Source organism: Anomalospiza imberbis, chromosome 10, assembly GCF_031753505.1.
Source record: "Anomalospiza imberbis isolate Cuckoo-Finch-1a 21T00152 chromosome 10, ASM3175350v1, whole genome shotgun sequence".
NCBI lineage: Eukaryota > Metazoa > Chordata > Aves > Passeriformes > Viduidae > Anomalospiza > Anomalospiza imberbis.
In genome coordinates this window covers 25,918,983-25,939,771 of record NC_089690.1, presented here as the reverse complement: position 1 = coordinate 25,939,771, position 20,789 = coordinate 25,918,983, and the positions used below count along the sequence as shown (strand labels likewise).

Below are 20,789 nucleotides of genomic sequence, written 5' to 3'. Positions count from 1 at the left end.
CCGGGAGCGCCGTAGCGCGTCCAGTGACGGCACCGGCCAGGCGAGGAACGCTGCTCCGCTCTAGCTGGATGGTACCGCTCAATTGTACCTTCGAGGCAGCCGTAAGCACTTAGGATTAGAAAAGCATTTGTATGCGAAACCTGGCGCTTATAAAATGAATTATCCGGGTGGGAAACAGCAGCATTACGATGTTGGTTTCCAAGAGCTTTGTACAAATCCCCACCTCTCATAATCCCCCTTCATTTATATTAACAGTTTAACCAATTCTCTTTTAAAATACTATTTACCAAAATCCAAGCATCTATTATATATCTCAATATAGGACCTGCATCCTTTACTGTTCGGTGGAGACTGCAAATTACAGCTTTCCTTTTATAGATTCAGGTTCAAAACCAAACAGTCCTGGCACAAACCATTGAAGCTGACAGAATTGCATCAGGAATAAAGTCAGGCTTTTGAAATTTGACATTTTATGGCTGGTAGCCACTTATTACATAATGCTCCTCCACAATTCCCCATTCAGTGCATTATTATCAAAGCTGAATCTCCCAAAGGGTCACCAAACTGTGAAATGCAAGGCTGTAAAAGTGAAGAACACAAACTGATATGCCACCTATCGGAAAATCTATTAAAAGGCTATCAGGACAGGCATTTCATTTCAGAATATAATAATCCAATTACAGGTGGTTATCTAATAAGCGAGAGCTAATGGCCTTACATTGAAAGAGGGCAGGTTTAGATTAAATAGTGAAATAATTTTTTTCCTAATGAAGGTGGTGAGGCCGTGGAACAGGTTGCCCACAGAAGCTGTGGATTCTCCATCCCTGGAAGTGTCCATGGCCAGGTTGGATAGGCTCTGAGCAACCTGGGATAGTGGAAGGTGTTCCTGCCCATGGCAGTGGGGTAGAATGAGATGATCTTTAAGGTCCCTTCCAACCCAACCCCCACCATTCTGTGAAGCTTTATTAAGAAATTAATTATGCAATGGAACTTGAGAAGGTAAAATTTATTGCTTTGTTTCAGCTAAGCGGTTTCTATCCTAGTGTATTAGCACCTCACTTCAGTCCAGATTTACACCTTCTCCTGGGGTTAAGGAGAACAAGAAATGTGCATGTGGCCTGGGGCAGAACCTCTCCTTGAGTGTTTGGCCCCTCTGAAACACAATCATGGGACAAAAAGAAATTCCTTTGCAGATGATCCTGTTGTTCTAAATATCTGGTTTAGCACTTGCCCCTGCTGCTACCAGTTTTGATTTCACCATCCCCCCCTCCTCACATGTGCTGGGGCAAGGAGACTCAGAAATGTCAGGTAAAAACATTTTGATCTCAACACAAGAACTCGTCACAATACTATATAGGCTATTGGATCCTGTGTTTCATTTGTTGTCTGAAATCTCCACAAGTGTAATTTTACTTTTAGGAATATCAAGGGAGACATGTATTAATTTTCTCCTGTTCTTGGTTTTCTGGAACTGTTTTATTCTATGTTGTAATTTTTAAAAATAATTCATATCTGGTAAAGAGAAACAGACTTTACAGCCATGGGAGAAAACAGAACATCTGCTTTATCATGTTATCACTGGCACAGTACAAATGATGCTCTGATCCTTGTTCCTAGGCCTGACTTAGCAAAATACATTGGCGAATAAATCGGATGTCTCTGCTCATCCTGTGCCTGACGCTTCCTAGTACTGAGTTCAGTTCTGGCACTGCATGTCTCTGAGCCCACCTACAGCATCAGGGAGTGCTTTGAGCAGCTGCTCATAGGATGAAATTGGCACAAAGGCTAACTCAGACAGGAAAACCAGAAGATGCTGGATGAGATTAAAAAGTTGTCTGCATTTAGAAGATTTGTCATGATTAAAAGCTTGGGAGGAGGAGGGGTGGAATACTGCAACACAAAGACAAAAGCCATCAAATCAGAAAGCAAAACAGCTTGTTGCCAGGAATGGGGGCTGAAAGCTCAAACAGTTTTAACACTAAAATGCAATTCCAATAGAGCAGATCACTGAAACAAATTATTCCTTAAACATAGGGCCAAAGCAGATTTTAAAGCCCCTGAAAAAGGATGAAGAATTGTGTCTCTACATGATTAACCATGACTTTATACTTAGTGCTGTTTTCCTACACCAACACTAGCTGTTGTCTCTGCCAAGTGTCCACATAATCACCACATTGTATTTTTATTCACAATAATCTCTTTGAAAAGGGAGGGGATAGTCTTTCTGTGTGGTTGGTTTAGTTTTAGGTGATTGGTTCTTTTTGTTGTTTTTCTCTTGGGTTGGATTTTGGGCTTTTTCTATTATTTTTCTAATTTCTTTTTCAGTCAAAGGTGTGACTAAATGCTGAGATACTGACACGTGTTGATGCCACATTTTGCAAGGGTATTTGCTTGCCAGAAAGGTCTCTAATGCACTCTAGTGAGCTGTTGTAACTTCAGGGCATTCCCTGTCTGAGTGACTCAAGAATTGGTTTTCCTATTGCAGTTTTAAAGTAATTTTGGACGGAAAAGATAGTTTGTCTTTCCCAGACAATGCCGCAGAAAGGCTCAGGTGCAAAATGATATGAAACCCACTGCTTGGTGAAGATTTCTGTACAACCTTACGTATGGTACACAGCTCTAGGGTCTCTGTAAATGAGGAAGATTGAGATACTAACAGCCTTCAGAAGGGTGAATGCTCTTATGCCTAAAGTTGAGGTGAAGCTTAGGCATGAGACCCTCAAACCACAGCCACTGGCTGGAAAGCTGATGACTTCCAAACCTCTGTGGCAGTTCCAGGATGTTTTTTTCAGGTGCCTTGAGTGCCTTCCTGCAAGCTGAAAGACTGCAGCAACGCTGCAGGGAGCTCTAACACAGCACAAGTGGGACTTCACTCTCTGCAGATGATACAGGGCCAGGAGGTACTGGTGCTATGTTGAAGAACTTAATTGCAACTTTGGCTCATCCTACTAGACCTGTAAAATATAATGTTCTTCAGGTTTAATACACTCTATTTCCTGCAGCATTACTCCCTGCTGCTTTCAGCCAGGATCTCTGAAAAATTCTCAGCAAATAAATCATTGTTGATGAGACTAGGTAAACTGTTGAGTGGACAAGAGGTAACACAAGGAAGAGAAACAGGCAGAAAAAAGAGTGGACAAAGACAATAGATGCAAACCCAGCATGTGGAGTAGTCTGAGGTATAGCTTTTGAGCTTCTCTGGCATGAAATGCTCCCTTAGGACAAGCCTGTTCAGAGGCCATCTGCTGCTGCTGGCTTCTCAGTGGCTGTGCTGTGCTCTCGCTGCGTGTTGGGCTGCCCTCTCTCTGCTGCAGGCAGGGCTGCTCTGTGGCTGAAGCTCTGAGAACCAGCATGCTTGGCCAGAATACCACAGCACAGACCAGGAAAGGGGAGTACGTGATAGACTGGAAATTGAAAGCTAGAAAACTTCAGAAGAGCAAGGGAATATTTGGTAAGGTAAGGTACTCCACCTCCTTCATTTTTAAGCATCTACGTCACCAGGCACATGAAGTTACAAATCCTCAGGTGCCTCATTTTTCTAAAGAAGAAAAAAAATTAAAAAAGCACTGGCCTGGGACAGGGAGTTTACACCAATTTTGTATTCCATCATTTATTAAAACTGGTGCCACTTAGCATTATGTATTCCCTTTCCCCACAGAAAATTTATTTTATGTGAGGCATTGCTGTAAAGTAAAAACACCTACAAAGCTGCTTCTTACAAATGCAACACGTTCTTTGGCAGGTCAGTCCATGTGGAAGGACTAACTCAGCTGACAGGAAAGAGTTAAGGGCTGGAACCCACCAGCTTGTGTCTGGGCAGATTTCTCAGCCTTTTGCAATGGGTTCAGAACCATGCCATGACAGGCACAGAGCAGCAGCACACCCCAAACCCAGTTTTCACTTGTAAAATAGGAACGCTGGTCATGGTGCTACCCTCAGGTTTACTTTAGCAGTTACTTCTGTTTACAGCATTGCTCATCTCGGTCACCTCATCTATTTTTGCTGAAGCTGCTTATTTTCTAAAACTGGCAGATTCTGAACCAGATGTTCCAGGTTTAAAATTCTTAGAAAAACCTTAAAGAAAAGTAACAATACAGCACAGCTTAATGAATACCCCTCTACCCCACCTGCAAATCAACAGTGAAAGAATACAGAAAGCAGTGCAACTCGTGGTAGAATATCAAAAACCACAGTATGTCATTCTTCCCCTGCATGTAATTATGAAAATGATATTGTTGGACTTCTGGTTTGTTATTGCAGTAAAATCGAACAAGATCTAAAAGCTTGTTGGAATTCAACAGAAATAAGTTGAATAAGCCACAGGTGACAAAGCTGGACCATTAAACCAGTACATAAGCCTTGGCAAACAATCCAGTATTGCTTCACATATTTCAAGTTTCAAATCAAACAAGACCATTGCCTCACTTCATCCAATAAATTCAGCAATTAAAACCACTTCACCTTATTAGCCTTATTTGAGTCCCACTTTCCCTTCTAGGAAAGCAAGCACCTTGTATTGTCTGGCAGATACTGGGGGTATGTGTGATCCCTTAACTTCCTCAGTTCTGAAAATGTTTATCTTCCTAAGTATTAACCAGTTGCACCCCATTTTAATTTTTTTTTTTGACAGAGATTTAGGTCACTTAATTGAAAAACATGTTTTATTCCACCTTTAAAAAGGTAATGCAGACTGTTACCTCAGAAAGCAATAGAATAAAAACCTTTATTGTTCCACCTTTGTCAGAGTTCATTTTCTGTGGATATGAATTTTTGTAACATAATTTTGTTACATTAGAAACTTCAGCTCCTTAGAGGCTTAATGTGGAGTAGCAAAAAAACCTTCAAAACCAATTCAATCCCATGTCTTCAAGTAAAATACCACTTGGGCACAAGGAATCTCTAGGATTAGAATCAGTTAGATCTTCCACCTCCTCCCTTTCCTGTGTTCTTTGTCCTCATTTCATGCCAAGCTTTCACCAGTGGTTCTCTGTTCTTCCATATGAGCTCGTGGCCATAGGTCACGTACCACCTGGGAAAGAAAGTCAAAGTTAACTGTGACTTCCCTCTGCATCTGAGGGAAAACAGGCTGAGCCTGAAATCAAGGAAATAGTCAGTATAAGAGACAAGAGAAACTAAGGCACAAAGAACAACGTGCTTGGAAAACAGCCAGGTAAGCCACTCATTCTCTGGAGTCTGAACAGTTAACTTTGTTGTTCTTGTTTGTCTCAGTCCTGAGAATGAACAGTTTTCCTGCCTTTAATTTTGAGCTGTTGTGATTTCTACTTAGAAAGGCATAAAAAATTATCTCTCTTTAAAGACTGTTAAAGCAGTTCTGTTGCTTGTGCTGATCCTTACTGACAACACCAAGGGAAAGTGTTCTTTCTTCTCCTATATAAATACAACTGCCCCATAAAGAACAACCATGTTCCATTCAAGATGAATTTTCTTCTATATGTGCCTAAAGATCAATCTATCAAAGTGTTCTAGCTGTGTTTATATTCACAGACAATTATATATGCTAATACATGAATATCAACATAAGTGATTAAGCAAGGGAGGTTATGATAGAGAGGCATGAGGGGAAGCAACCACATGGAAATAGGTTGAAGGTTCTCTCCCAAGCCCAATTCCACACTGAATCCTGAGGAACAAAGGCATTTCTCTGTGAGCCAGCAGCCAGTGAACAGGCCATCCCTTTAATCATACAGCTGCTTTCTAAAGTGGGAGGCAACGTACAGGAACTACTTTGGTCATTCAACATCGGTCCTAAATAAGGCCCTTTCTCTTTTAGGATGAAGTGACCAAAATCATCACTGAGTAGAACAAACAGGTAAAACATATGTAGGCGAGGAAAGCAAGAAACTTGCCAACTCCACACCATTTTTACTGCAACTGCTATCCTCTTTTAATATGTGAACCTTACCAATGCAGATTGTTCCTTCATTACAATGAACAAGCTGATTCAGATCCATCAGGACAGAAAGCAGTTATGAATCAGCAAGATTACATCAGATGCATGTGTGATACCAGAGACAGGGAGAAAGGGAGACTGTACAGCACAGAACTTATTGACACCAAAGCCAAGAAATAGGAAACAATTTGGTCTACAAGCTGGTTTGCCTTTAAGTCTGGCCTAGTGAAATCTCAGGTAGTCTTTTCAAATGCCTACCTAAAATATTAAAAAATGCACTTAGCAATAGAAGTGCAATTGGGTAGAAGGGGAAAAATTCAATGTAGTTCAAACATGGAACAATACAGAACTGTTTCCTATAAACTTGTTCCTAGTAGTTCTTACTAATTAGGAAGAAGTAATTTACTAATTTGTTCCCACAAAGGCAACACAGCTGCACTCACAAAACCACACTCGAGGCTGCTCATAGGAATTTGGCCTGAGCTTTTATTAACTCTGTAGCTCTCTGTAAATTGGCAATTAGACACGAAAACATATTTTAGCTCTTTGAAGTTATTTTAATTTGTCCGTTCTGTGTTTTGTGAGAATCCTTTCTGCCTTGTGACTCTCTTCAATGTGCTGGCAAGTGCAAGACAGAAACAGCCAGCCCAGGTTACAGTACCACCTGACATTTAATTCATGATTCTAAGGCAGTTCAGCTCAATTCTTTCAGTTCATCAGTTAACAATGTTTTCCATAAAAATTTACAGCACTAAAAGGGTAACAGTGAGTTGTACTCATTGCTAGTTAAGACAACTTTACAGCAAAGTCCCCACACTTCAGCAATATAGGAAGAGAAAAATACAGGATTAATTTAAGTACAAAACAGAGTTAGTAAATACAGACTTACATTCCAAAGAGAGCTCCCCCAAGGTGTGCAGCATGGTCAAAAAGTCTCCAGCCTAAAGCAAGCCCTGCAGTGTCAAATGCAATTATGGCTTTTAAAGCCTAGAAACGAGAGAACATGGAATGGACAGGATCAGTCACAGCAAAAAATGGCCAATGATAACAGTTTTCTATTCTAGTACAGAGCAAAAATTTGGAATAAAAAAATATCCTATAGATTTTGTATCAAAGAAATTACTGTAAAAAATGTTTTAAAACAACAGACTCAGTCTCCAGCTGTATTGTGCTGTCAAAATACAGATGTGAGCAGCTACAGAATAGTGCAGGGTGGGAATGTGTCCTTTTTGAACACTCAGTCTCTTCCAATCTTAATTTCTAAAGCTACAAATACATTCCAAACTTGGGTCAGGAGGAAACAGAAATTACTTTAAAGAGTACATGCTATAAAAGACACCACAAAATATGTAGTTGCAAGATTCTCATTCTCTGATTCTGATGTAGCTTAGATTAATGTGCATCTGTGCTCCTGAACACAACCCTCTAGTGGATGAAACATGTGAGGCAGCATCCCCGTTGTCTTATCTGATATTAATATTTGTTGGAAGGCAGAAAATCAGGATCACAGTGCATAACTCCACAGCAGAGCAGCACGAGCTGCTGGTGTACCATCTTCAGGAGACACAAGGCATCGTAACTGTCAATAGACAAGATTTTACTAAATGCCTCATTTCATAAAGACTGACAGATTTAATGCTAGGATGAAATGCTAGGATTTAATGCTAGGATGAAATGAAATGGTACTTTAGGCAGGATTTCTTTCCTTAAGCATAGGTGTTGGAATAGGAGCTCCCTTGCTACACTGGCTTGTTTAATTTGAAAGCCCGTTACAGTACAGGTAAAGTAGATTAAATGAGTTTGTAAAGTTTAGATATACAATTATACAATTATATAGCTGGGCCAGAATCATTCCAATGTTTCTACTGCAATAGCTGACATTACTCTTGTTTTGCAGTGAGCACTTGCTCATGGCAATGCTCTCTGTGGCGCTACCTATCTTTCCTCCCTGGCCGCCTTTTTAAAGAAAGATGCACTTAAAGGGTAGCATGCAAAAAAAACCCCAAAACCCCCAGGTCAACCCTAGCAGAAGTGCAAGAAAAACATGAAGGCTACATTCAAGAATGTTTGTTCAATTCTATAAGCTTCACTTACAAAGAGTATTAAATTTCATGATCTTGGAATGACCTGGCTTAACTGCTTTAAGCAGTAAAACACCTTTAAGTAGTGGACCAAACATGATTAACTTATTAAAGCAAGTTAAGATACACATGAGAAGCTTTTCTTAAATGTGGCAGTGGATGTGCATAAAAGAACTTAATGAAACAAAAAAAGGAGTCCTAGTACTACACAAGAAGACAAGTCTCAGTAGCCTACTTCTAATTCCAACAGCGTTCCTAAAAGTATCAAAAGATGATATGCAAAAGAGAAGGAAAATGTTCCTCCAGGGCTGGAATATAATCTTGAGAAGTGAAATCCTGTGTTTCTCATCTTGATAAAATTTTTTTTAAAGACCATATAGCAGTTTTACATCAGCCCGTTTCAAGTGCTGCTACAAAAATACCACCCATCAGAAAGAAGAGGATGTATATGTAGGTTTCCTCAGACAGGTGAACCTGACTCCCTCCCAACTTCTTTCACTTCTTGGGATTAAATCTGAAACAGACCCGTGGAGGATGGAATTTAGGATAATTCTGAATTCATCACACTCTGCTGTAATGACTCTGCTAGGCTGCAACAATTCAGAATCAATCCCTGGGATTCCATGGCCCCTCTTCTCTTTCAAAATAAATTTAACAGCTTAGAAACACAGAGGAAGAGGACACATGCTCAGATACTAAAGAGGGAAGGGGAAAATGTTTTGAGTGTAGCATTTCTTTGAAGTTGAAAGGCACTTACGCTTCCTGCTGTAAATGTGAACATCGGAAGAAGTATGATGGCCAGTTTTGCTTCTGGCATCTTCGTACACACGGCTGCAAGGACAGTCATTATAGCTCCTGACTGGAAATACAGGAAAACACATCAGAGCAAGCTAAGATGTTACATAAGGGAAAATGTATTTTTCTGCATGTGAACCTGTTTTCCTTTTGGATTTTATTTTCAAATGCAGCCCTGTGGTAAACCTCAAAGAACAAAGCACCACAGAAAAGTTCCAAATAAAAATAAAACAAGACACAACTATTTAATTTCAATATCTGGAATTGTAAACACTGGGGAAATACATCCTTCAAATCATATTATATAATTAAGAAATACAGACTCCTGAATTTAAGATAATGATTTCTGGAAATGTGCTTTTTCCCAAGTAAACCCTAGAAATCTAATATGTATTAATCAAGCACAGATACATCTGATGAAGCAAAGCACTCTGAAACTTGTACAAAACCAAGGAAAATAACAGATGGGCAGGAACAAAAATCTTTTGTCAGTGAAACAAGCAATTCCCTGGACTGTACACTAAATTGAACATGGGGTTTTGTATCCCTGAAATAATCTCAACAGAAAGGCTCTGAATGCAGTAAACTAATGCAATGTGTGGTAATTTCAGTAAGTTCAGATCAGTAAGACTAAGGGAAAGTCACTTGCTCCAGATATAGTTCATTCATAAGACAAAGGGACAATACTCAGACAGCATTTCTGAAAGTTCCAACTTCAGCACAGCTAAACATTTTTTTTCATTCTAACAGAATACTAAGAATCTGACTTTGGGCTTTTATCAAAATTATTTAGTATAGTAAGTTAAGCCTTTAAAACCTGGCAAATGTCTAGGTTAACCTCAAATTTAATGCAAGTTAAATGTTTTAAAACATTCTACTACTAAAAACACTTGGAAAGAACTGGCAGCTACAGAAGCTCCTCAGCCTGCCTCATATCGTTCATTGGGTGAGACTTCTGGCAGGAGTGCTGCCCTTCCTGCACAGCGTGCCCTACAACTTCCACTGGGATCACATGCTGAGTTTGATTGTCTGATTACATTATCTCTTTCCAAAGTATTCTATTTTTAATTAGAGAAGACTGCTACACAATTACGAAATACCATTTTTGCAATAAAAAGTTACCTAACTGATCTGCTCAGGGACAAAAGCTCCTGCTGTTCAGGACTCATTTACAACCCTCAGCATTAAGTGGTGTTGGCTCTGGGCAGCTGCTGCAGCAGAGGTAATATATCTGAGGAACAGGCAAGTTGTTGCACAGGAGAACCAGTTCGTAGCTGGTTACATGATTTTGGTAAACCTTTCTAGTTTCTATTACCCCAAATATACTCTTGGCTTTTAAAGAGGTGAAAGAATACAGCAGGCTTTCAAACTGGCTTCAAAGATCACGATCAGTGTCTCATATTCCAAGATACTTACAGCTCCAAGGGATGGTTCAAACCTTCCCGTGGCCATTTTAGCAACATAACTGACAAAAGTGGAGATAACCCCTGAAAAAGAGAAATTACTACTGGAAATGATGGCAGCAATGCAGACCAGTAGCAGAAAGTACAAATTAACTGTCTTCTTTTGTCACAAAAATTCCAAGAGACTGTGTTAAGAGCTGTTTTATTTTGGTACTAAAGCAGGAATTAAAACCAGATATGGTTTTATCATATTTCAAAGCCCAGTATCTTAAACCCACAAAAAAATCTGTATGACAGCAAAGTAGTACTGCCTTTAGTATAAAGCAATGTGTGGGACTGAACAATGGCCATCTGTCATCATATAGCTGTTAATAAAGCACACTACAATTTTACTTGTATGAACACATATTTTCTAAGTGTTGTAAATATAAATATATTTAACATTACCAGCAGAAAGATATACTGCAATGAACTGCTCACAGCCCAGAAGAGAGACAATGCTGCTGGAAAAGCTCCATAGAACATACATATTTGCTGCCATGTGGAAGAGAGAGAAGTGACTAAACGTGGAGAGCAGCATGGGAGAACACAGGGCTCCTAAAAAAGAGAAAAGCAATGCACATTAAATCAGTATTTTAATTTGCTTCAAATTACACATCATATAGACTAGAAATTTATCAAGAGACACTCGGATAATTATGCCTAGATTCTCAAATACAAGCTAGGAAATAAACCCAGCAATGGAACAAATTTCAAATTCCAAGCAATGCCTTTTGGAAAGGTAGAACATATACCCCAAAGATATGGAAGCTGTAATAACAGGGGATTGTTTCATATAAAACATTATCTTATGTGTCCTATGGTTTGAAAAAGAAAAAAGGTATTTCATTTATATATGTATATGGTGAATGATTTTTAATACATGAGCAGCCATATAAAATGAATTTGCAACAAAGATTAACTCAGAAAAAATAGTTTTCCTTTTTGAAAAAGCTACTCACTGAAATGGCAGCCTTGAAAATGCAAACAAGCCAATTAGCAGGTTTGAAGGTCAACATTATTTAAAACAGGAGTGTTTGGGATGACATGCTCAGATCTGGGTAGCAGATATCTTTAGCTTTGGAGTGCATTGGGGAACTGGTTGAGTTTCCATGTTTTCAGCAGAAATTAAGAGGTAGCAGGAAGTACCTTCCAAACAAATTTGTCTCCTTGTTCTTTTAATTCTTTTCTCTGCTGTAGAAATGAAACCTCATTTTTCTGGCATTAAATATTACTAAATTCTTTCCCTAGGTTAATATCTTCAGCACATTTCACACACAGTGAAAGCCAAGTTAGTGCTTGGGTTTGTTTGGGTTTTCTTAATGTGACTGAAAGCACAGCTTTGAAGCAATGACTCTGTACACAACCTCCAGACTAATCCTTGTCTACTGATGAAAACATACATGCACATGACTGATGATGGTTCTATCTGCAGCCCACAGAACATTAAAGGGGGGAAATAATCCCATTTGAGTCTAGTTTATGAATGCCATTATGTAGTACAGCTTATTTTCCTCCACTGAGTGGCTTGATTTGCACTCTGTCGTAGAAAGCGGTTTGGCTGATGTCACTGGGAAGAGCACCTCTCAGGGTTATTCAGGCAGGAGCTGCATCCCAGTGCACGTAGGAAAAGGCCAGATTGCAGGCAACAGTTTTGATGTTCCAATATTTAGAAAAGCACCAGTTGTGTTTGTTTTCAAAAATCAGATCCATTACTTCTATCATTCTTCCCCTCAAACCATTTTCTGCCTAGATGGAATAATGTGTTTGGGCATGACCGAGATTGCTTGTGGGTGATGGAGATCTAAGTAAGCCATGTGCCACCTGAGCCTTCTGCAGTATTATTCTATTACATCTCTGTGTAGGAAAGCCACCCAAATTATTGTTCACTTACTGGAGGATGGATTTGAGGTGAAATATGTAAACATAATCCGTCGCATGCCAGGCAGTCTCCACAAACAGAACACAAAGACATTTGCAGCTATAATACCTGTCAAGAGAGGAAAAGAAAGTATGAAAGCAAATTATGACTGTAATACACCATAATGCTTACTGAAAGAAAGTATTTAAAAAGGCAGCTTGCAGAATTGTACTTTTTCTTCACAATTCCATTAAAAGCAATATCTACTTCTTACTTTATACACCGTTTAGAAAAAGCAATGAAAAATACTGAAAGCTACATTTATGTAGTGCAAGTCTTTCAGAAATATGACATTTCAACTGTTCTAACATACAGTGTAATAAATCCAACAGTCCAGAAAGATCTGTGCTGAGAAGGTTCAAGCTATGGTTTCAAAGTGCTATATTCAATTGCAGAATCAATGAAACAGGAGCCAGCTAAGAGGTCCCATTTCCTGCCCCCTTGCTATTTATTTCCAAATGCCACGGATCTACTGCACAGATGCATTTAACTGCACAAGAGGAGAAGACTGGGGGAACCATACAAATACACAGTACACACTGTCCGTTTCTGCGGGGAAGTTTTGGTTTTAAGAAAGTTGTAAAATTGAACTGGCATTGCTAGGGGTTAGTGACCTTTGGGAGACAGCAAAAGCACAGCTTTTTGCTTCACAGATGTTACTGCTATCTTACTTTACTTTGAGTAGGAGTGTAAATTATTGGAAACATAATGAAAATGTATGATTTCTTGTTTAAAGTGCCTTCTCTATTTCTGTCCAAGCATTTAGGTATTTAAAATGTTTCATAATAGCTGGAAACATGAAAGGTGAAAATAACTGTTAAATGGCATTTAAGTAACCTTACACTAACAACCTGCTAACACTGATTCAGTAAATACTTAATGTAGAATATGCAGCAGGACACAGGGCTCAGCTATTGGATTCGGATCAAGTTCTCATCAATTTTGTTTCACGCATTACATTTATCTCAGGGATTTCAGCTGGCATTAGGCTAACCAATCAAAACAACATTGTAACCAAAGGAAAGCTCAAAGGCTAATTTTCTGCTACTTTTCATATGTTATACTGCAAATATGTAACTACTAGGGAATGTTTCATTCCCACATTTCAGTGGAACATATCCACCTATTTCTTCTAAAAGCATTTGCTGTTTTTCATAATTTGTGAGCAAAATATTGCTGGGGGAGGATTTTACTTAATCCTCCACACTCTCTCACACAGATGCACGGGAACATTTTTAAGGCATACAAAAAATAGTTTGTGAGAAGGAATGGTAGCAGAAATAGTGTATGTGCAGGTGAAATTTACACATGCTTTGTGCCCAACAACCTAAACATGGTATGAAAGCCATCTGTTTAAATATACTGTACCTGTTTGCCATATTTCTCTTCCTGTGAATGTCTAATACTTGTAAGCTAACACAAACCTGTCACAGTCCGCTGACCCTCAGTCAGGTTATTCCACCAGCTGTTAACCTGGAACAGAATTGTCGTCCATCAATGCCACCATGAAGCAATTGCAATTTCAAAAACAGCCATGTAAAGCTTATACGTTTTTAAGAATGGAAAGCATTTGTTTGAAATCTGTGAAGTGAATTGGTTTCAATTTTTTTTTACTTTTGATTGCTTTAGCTTTTCAAGTAGACATTTCCTTACTGAAGAACAGCTATCTACCCTCCCTTTCATAAAATACCCCAATATGGATGAAGAGTTTCTCCAAAAAAATGGGGTTACATTCTTTTGCACAACTCCAGTGGGTTTACCCTGCTTGCATTAAACAAAGATCTAGCCCATAATGCTGACTTTAGCAGATTAGCCAAAGTTAGCATAAAACCTGCCTCGACTAAGCCTCGCCCTAATGCTGTCTAACATCACACCACCCACCTTTGAGTGATTCCACTTTTGTGCCAGGATCACTTTTGCAGAGGTGGCTCACAAGATGTGGAATCCATTCCCCCTTGCGTTCCGTTCACCCAGCCCTCCTCCAAGTTTAAAACCCCTGAAAAAGTTTATTTTGAGCGCAGTCAGCCCACAGACAAATTGCACCCCCCTTTCCCTTCCTCAGCTTTTGTAATCATTTTGGACATATATTTTGTTGCTACCTCAATGACCTTCCAACCATATTGATGGGGACAATGTCATAAAAATTATCTGCAGGTTGGAGGCAGGGGATGTAATGCTGTATGAAACAAAGTATTCACTATTTGATATCAAAGTAACACCTTCATTGCATTTTTTGTTTAATTCTCTGGTAGAGGATATTCTTCAGTATAAGAACACAGAACAGACATGATTTTTTCTAAAATTACAAGGATTATATACCCTCAGAAACAACAGGGTATATTCCTGAACTCTTAGAAATAGAACTTACCCATTGAAGATGGGGATTGGGAGTTTAAGCCTATTAGCAACGGGGCAGTTTAGTTTTCTTTTTGGATAGCTAATCACCAGATCTTCCCCTTCAGGTTTTGAAGGAAAACAAAAGTATAAAGACATAATTATTTAAAAATATTAAGTGCTGATTGCAATCTCCCCTGCAGTTCATAAACACCAAGCTAGAAAGTATGCTGGGATAAAGGTAATTTTCTTTCTAGCAGCTTATACATGGTTCTGTGTTTTAGATTTTTGACCAAGACAGTTCTAATGTTCTACATTCTGGTGAATGGTGTTTGCACATCATCAAGATCTTCTGCATTTCTCACTCTGTGGCTGCAGGTTGCAACAAGCTGGAAGGGGACACAAACAAGCAGATGATCTGAACTAACCAGAGATATTCCCTACCAAATAATGGCATCCCCCCAGAAGAGGGGATTTCAGGAGCTTTAACATATTTTTCTCATGAACTGGTTGGGCATGGTCTTTCCACAGGAGATTGTGAGTGACTATCTATGCATCACTTGTTTTCTTCTCTCTTCTCACACTTACTAAACAATTTTTTTGGTGATTGTTTTATCTTTACTCCCAAGTTTTCTTGTTTTTCTTCTTCCCCCAGCCCACTGGGGGCTTGTGGGGGCCATGAGTGAGGAGCCACAAGGAGCTCTGCTGCCCACCAGGGTTATCCCACGTGCCCATTTCCACAGCAGTGCTGGTGTGCACCATACACATTAGAAAAACAGCTCCTGTGTGTCCCCGAGAGGATCTCGAGCCTCTCCAGCTCCACGCTCAGCTCTACTTCCCTTGCATGAGCACACCTGAAAGAGTATCAAGCCTGGTCTATCACAAGCCAGTAGTAACCTTGAAACAAATGCAAACATACATGAATGTTTAGGTTAGTTTTAAGTATACTTAATTAAACTAAATGGCTGATACTTTTGGGATGCCAACTAAATTTATAACAAATCTTGCAGCGCTTACTTTGTTCTTGCTGCTCAAACTCAAAAGTACTTGTGTGGAACTGGCAGCTCTTAAAGTAAAAAAGCCCTCTAAAACCTTGTATTTTTAAGGGATTAGAGGCTGAAAATACAAATCCATTTCAGAAGCCAGAGCACTAAAAAGCCTTAAGCATAAGATTGAGAGTTTAATCTAGTTTTGTCCTCTGGGAATTCATGTTCACTTTTGAGAGCACTTAAGATAAAGCAAGAACATTTGTTGGGGTTTTTTTTATGGTGAAAAAGCAAATGGTACCTAGTTTAGATGAACAAATTCTTTCTACTGACCTCTCTCTCTTTCCTGCAGTTCTGGGTGAGGATGATTTATTTCTCTATTTTTCCACTATAACCTTTGCAGTGATATTGAGTTACAGTTTTCTAGAACTAATTCTATCCGTTTCCTTTGCAAGTCAACTTATCTACTGTAACTTTTTGAGAAGCCAGTATTTCTGCAAGTTCAAATCAGAAAATCCAGGACAAGTATCTGTTGTACAAACGATGCTCACACCAGAGGAGATGAAGCCGTGCCTCGCAGTCCCGCAGGGCCCCGTCCCTGTGCGAGCAGCCCGGGCTGGCTCTGCGTACCTGCTTTCTGAAGTCGCCTCTCTTCTGCGGCCGCATTTTATCCATCCAGTCCGCTCGAGCTCCCTCAAAGTAGGTCTGGACGCGCGACTTGAGCGACTCGTACTGCCAGATGGCGGCGGAGCCGAAGGCCGAACCTGTGAACTGGGCGATCCCGGACAAAGGCTCAGTGACCGCTCCGCCCGACGCCTGGCCGAGGCAGCCGGGCTAGTGCCGGGCTAGTGCCGCACCCCGAGGGATGCGAGCAACGGGCCCTGCGGCACCGCTGGCCAGCGGGACTGACAGCATGACACAGCCCTTAAGGCTGGAAAACACCTTAAGAGCATGAGTTCAAATGTCAAGGCAGCACCACCACTGATTCACCGTGTCCTCGAGTGCCACATCCACGTGTTCACTGAACACTTTCAGGGATGGGGACTCCACCACTGCTCTCGGCAGTCTGTTTCAATGCTTTGCAACCTCTTCTGGTATTTTTTCCCCCTAATATCTAATCTGTATCTCTCCTTGTGCATCTTGAGGCCATTTCCTCAGGTTTACTGAATGTTCAGTGTCATGGGATGATGCTTTATCAAGAAGGTTCACAAACAAAACTGCTCAATGACATTACTACGTTCACCTGAATGGAATGAAAGTAGGATCCCTTTACAGTATTTCCAGTGATTTAGCTTAAGTTACTTTGTATTTGCTCATTATAACCCTACAGTATTAGGCCAACAACCTTGCGTTAACTTTGCGGGGCTGAGAAGCGAAGCCCAAGGAGGAAGCACTCTCCTGAGACAGACGGAACCTGCTCCTTACCGACCCGCTCCCCCCAGCCGTGCACAACGCCCGGCCCGCAGAAGCACTCACCCCTACGGCGAACAGGAGCGGCTTCACCAGGCGGCGCGGCGAGGGACGGCCGGCGGCCGCGGTGGGCGACGGCGGGCAGAGGCTGCGGCGCGGGGCCGGCTGGACGGGCCGCGCCTCGGCGGCGGCTGCCGGGGGCTCCTCGGGCCGCGGCCGCGCCCGGCGGAAACCCCGCCGCGGCTGCAGCAGCAGCAGCGCCAGCCTGCGGGGGAGACATGCGAGCCGTCAGCACCGCCCGCCCCAGCCGCCTCTTCCCTCCCGTCCCCTCCCGTCCCTTTCCGTGGCGGCCGCACCTGTGCGGCCGCGCACCGCCGGCGCGGGCCCAGCACCGCCACGCCATGTTGGCGCCTCCCGAGCGCTTCCGGGGCAGCCGGGAGACATCTTCCCGCCGATGGCGGGGGCGCCGCTCGGTCACCGCATGGCAAAGGGCGAGCGCGGCTCCCCGCGGCTCCCCGCGGCTCCCGGGCCGCTCCGCACGGCGGGTGGACGGGCGCCCGCGCAGCTCCCGGCGCCGCCGCCGGGGCTCAGCGGGCAGCGCCGCCGCTCGGAGCCTCCCCGGGACCGCCATGTCGGGTGGGTGGTGCCTGCTCTGCCGCCATGATGAGCGGGGCAGCGCCCTCACCGCCGCGGGCCGTGGTGGGCAGCGCTGGAGGCCTGGTTTCACTGAACCACAGAATGTGCTGAGTTGGACGGGACCCGCAAGGATCATCGAGTCCCACTGCTGGCTCCGCACAGGACCATCCCTGCGAATCCCACCATGTACCCCCGAGTGTTGTCCAAATGCTCCTTGAACTCTCTCAGGCGTTGTTATGCGGCCGCTTCCTTGGGGAGCGTATTCCAGTGCCCAGCCATCCTCTGAATGAAGAACCTTTGTCTAATATCCAACCTAAACCTGCCCTGACACAGCTTCAGGTCATTCCCTCGTGTCCCCGGTCACCACAGCTCAGTGCTTCTCCCTCCTCTTGCCCTCATGAGTGTTATAAACGCCAATCACTTGGTTTTTAAAATTTTAAAAGTTTAATAATAATAAAATAGTCATAAAAATAGTAATACAATTAGAGTAATGAAAATTTAGAGTTAGGACAATTACAAGACAATAAAAAGCAAAGAATTACGGACGTCGGGATGCTCTCAGGCACTTAAGCCCAATAAGCATACCTTGTGAACAAAGGAATAAACTTTAAAAGCAGTAGCCTGTTGCATATTCATACATCTCATACATGATGCATAAATTCCTTGCAAATTAAGAACTTTTCTGGTTTTTGTCACCTTCTTCCCCTTAATCCTGGTGGTCCCATAAAGACGGAGAGAAGGTGGAAGAATGTTTGTCTTTTCCGATAAGGAGGCAGTAATTCTTTATGGGCCCCCTTCATTGTCATCTCTGTGTGAAGAGTTTCTTCATTATCTCATCTCTTGCTTGAGCTAGTAAAAAAAAAAAACCCACATACCTAGGTTCTATTTGAACTACAAAACTACATATACCATACTATTAAAATGTTAATACAGCACTTCTAATCAATATAACATAATACATATAGTATTAAATTTAATATTTGCGAAAAGCCAATAATAAAACATGCATTTTTCACACTGGTTGCCAGGGCACTGTTGATTCATAGTCACTTGCCATTGACTGGGACCCCCAGGTTCCTTTCCTCTGTCCCTTTCAGGCACTGCTTTCCAGGTTCTTGTTCCCCAGTTTGTAGGTGCTTTGGGGTTGTCCCACCCCAGGTGCAGATTCCAGAACTTTCCCTTTTAAAACCTCACACAGTTGGTGATTGCCCAGCCCTCTGATTTATCAAGGTCTCTGCAGGGCTGATTTATTGTACTGCTCTCTAGAAGCCTTATGGAATAGGCAGAGCTTGTTTCTTCCTAGGCTGCAGCAGCCCAGGAGGCGAGGTGGAGGCTGGAGCTGCTGCCTCAGCATTACCTTGCTCTGTGTGTGGCTCCACATCCTTGCCACACCTCAGCACCTTCCCTCCCTGGGCTCCTCTGCCCTGCCCCGCCTCACTTCACCCCACCCCACCTCACCTTCCCTCACCTTATCACGGGGCTGCTCCAGCAAAGGGCTGCTGGATGACCAGATTCCCACCCCACCAGCTCCTTCCAGTCTCTTCCCTGTATCTGTATCAAGAATAGTTTAGCCAGCAGGACCAGGGAAGTGATCATCCCCTGTACTCAGCATGGGTGAAGCCACACCTCGAGTTCTGCATGCAGTTTTGGGCCCCTCACTTTAAAAAGGACATTGAGGCGCTGGACTGTGTGAGAGGTTTAGAACACTTGTCTTATGAGGAGTGGCTGAAGGAGCCGGAGTTGTTCATCTCCAGGAGCTCAGGAGGGACCTCCTTGCTCTGTACAACTCCCTGGCAGGAGGCTGTAGTGAGATGAGGCCAGTCTCTTCTGCCACGTCTGCACTGAGAGGACCAGAGGAAATGGCTTTAAGCTGAGGCGGGAGAATCAGATTCAATATTAGAAACATATTTTTCCCTGTTCAGGAGGCCAGGCATCAGAACAGGTTGCCAGGGAGGGGCTGGAGTCCCCACCCTGGAGGGGCTCAACAGGCGTCCACACCTGGGGCGGGGTGATGTGGTTTAGCGGCTTCGGGGTGCAGTGGCAGTGGGTGGGTGGTTGGAGCGGGTGATCTGAAAGGTCTCTTCCGACCTCGGTGGTTCTGTGATTCCGTAGTTACCCACACACGCCTGAGCAGGTGCCACAGTTGCCCCTGTGGTGCCCTTGCTGCCAGCCAGGGCTCCTGCTCTCTGGCACTGTGCTGCTCTTCCCAGCACCATCTCCATGCCAGCAAAGCTGTGCAGGGCTGGAGAGCTGTGCTTGCAGAGACCAGTCCGCTATACACACTGCCAGCCTCCTGAAATTAAATGGGAAAAGAAAACAGGCATTTGCTTTGAAAGCAGCTTGTAAGTCTGAAGAAGGTGTGTGCACCTTCCTACTCATGGGACAGCAAAGCCACCCACGCGATGCCAGACACGCCTGGGCCGCCAGACAGAGTGCAGAGCTGCCAAAATCCAGCAGCAGGATAAGCAGTGATTTATCTCAAGGGTGCACGTGGAGGACGAGAGGCAGCAGTCACGTATTGCAGCAGGAAAAGTTCTGCAGGGAGAGAGGAACACGCTCTACATGAGTGTGTTGTACAAATTCCAGCTCTGGACACCCCTCTGTTGTGACTGGATAAGGCTTGGGTGACCTGACCCATCACTGAAACTCTGCTTTAGTGGGAGGTTGGCATCCATGTGGCCCCAAGTTATTTTGTAGTTTGAAGGCAAAGTTAATAGCAAGATGAGAGTGATCTGCATATTATAATTGCAAGTGGCTATAAGACTGATAAGTTTATTAAAATGCTGTGACAACTTCAGGAGCAAAGTTACAAAGTCATATTCTTTGGAAGTGGTAGGAAATAAATTAACATTATTCCTTTTTTTTTTTTCTTCTCCCTAACTAGTAATGAAAAGAGTTTGCCTTCTCACCCCAAGGTCAGACTCTGATGAGAGAAAACCTCTGTGAGCTGTGATGGGAAACTGCTCTAAGTGGTTTAGTACCGTATTGAAATTTGCATTTTATCTCTTTCTGATTGCATTGGTGGCCATGGGTCAGCCTCAGAATTTGCCTGAACTAAGTGCTTAGTAGGTTCAAAGACATATACTGCTGATGTTAGAAATGTATATATATAAGTGAAACCAGTGTTGTAATCAATGCTTTCCCTCTGTTTTTCTATGTAACAAAATAAAAAAGAAAAGAGGTTTTTAACTTTCCATTTTAGATACTTTACCACTCACTTTTGCTTCCAAAGACCTTATCAGGAGTAATTTGTTTATTTAAGTGACTTCAGTA

The 20,789-nt window shown here is 42.4% G+C and overlaps 1 protein-coding gene and 1 long non-coding RNA gene across 3 annotated transcripts; one reads left to right on the top strand and one right to left on the bottom strand.

Annotated features, from left to right (window-relative positions):
* Nucleotides 1-190: 190 nt before the first annotated feature.
* LOC137480273 (uncharacterized) lies at nucleotides 191-6,274 on the top strand. Its single transcript, XR_011002772.1, has 2 exons — nucleotides 191-3,179; nucleotides 5,792-6,274. It is a non-coding gene; the product is annotated as an uncharacterized lncRNA (long non-coding RNA).
* On the bottom strand, nucleotides 4,644-17,544 carry PARL (presenilin associated rhomboid like). 2 transcript variants are annotated; one of them, XM_068201361.1, is made up of 10 exons: nucleotides 17,237-17,544; nucleotides 16,947-17,145; nucleotides 16,101-16,241; nucleotides 13,575-13,623; nucleotides 12,124-12,219; nucleotides 10,638-10,787; nucleotides 10,204-10,274; nucleotides 8,750-8,851; nucleotides 6,801-6,898; nucleotides 4,644-5,029 (listed from the first exon to the last, which is right to left on the bottom strand). In XM_068201361.1, exons 1-10 carry the CDS (start codon nucleotides 17,509-17,511, stop codon nucleotides 4,912-4,914), a joined length of 1,299 nt encoding a protein of 432 aa, XP_068057462.1. In that variant the 5' UTR covers nucleotides 17,512-17,544; the 3' UTR covers nucleotides 4,644-4,911. The 2 variants fall into 2 exon arrangements, with proteins under 2 accessions (XP_068057462.1, XP_068057463.1); XM_068201362.1 differs by lacking the exons at nucleotides 4,644-5,029; nucleotides 6,801-6,898 and adding an exon at nucleotides 7,592-8,506.
* Nucleotides 17,545-20,789: the final 3,245 nt, after the last annotated feature.

Excerpts from the sequence above, each read along its gene's own strand:
- PARL (XM_068201361.1), bottom strand. The coding sequence starts at position 17,511 with ATGGCGGTCCCGGGGAGGCTCCGAGCGGCGGCGCTGCCCGCTGAGCCC. Across the intron at positions 13,624-16,100 it reads GAGGCGACTTCAGAAAGCAG|GTTAACAGCTGGTGGAATAA; the intron begins GTACGCAGAGCC and ends ATTCTGTTCCAG. Across the intron at positions 12,220-13,574 it reads GGGTCAGCGGACTGTGACAG|GTATTATAGCTGCAAATGTC; the intron begins GTTTGTGTTAGC and ends CTCTCTTGACAG.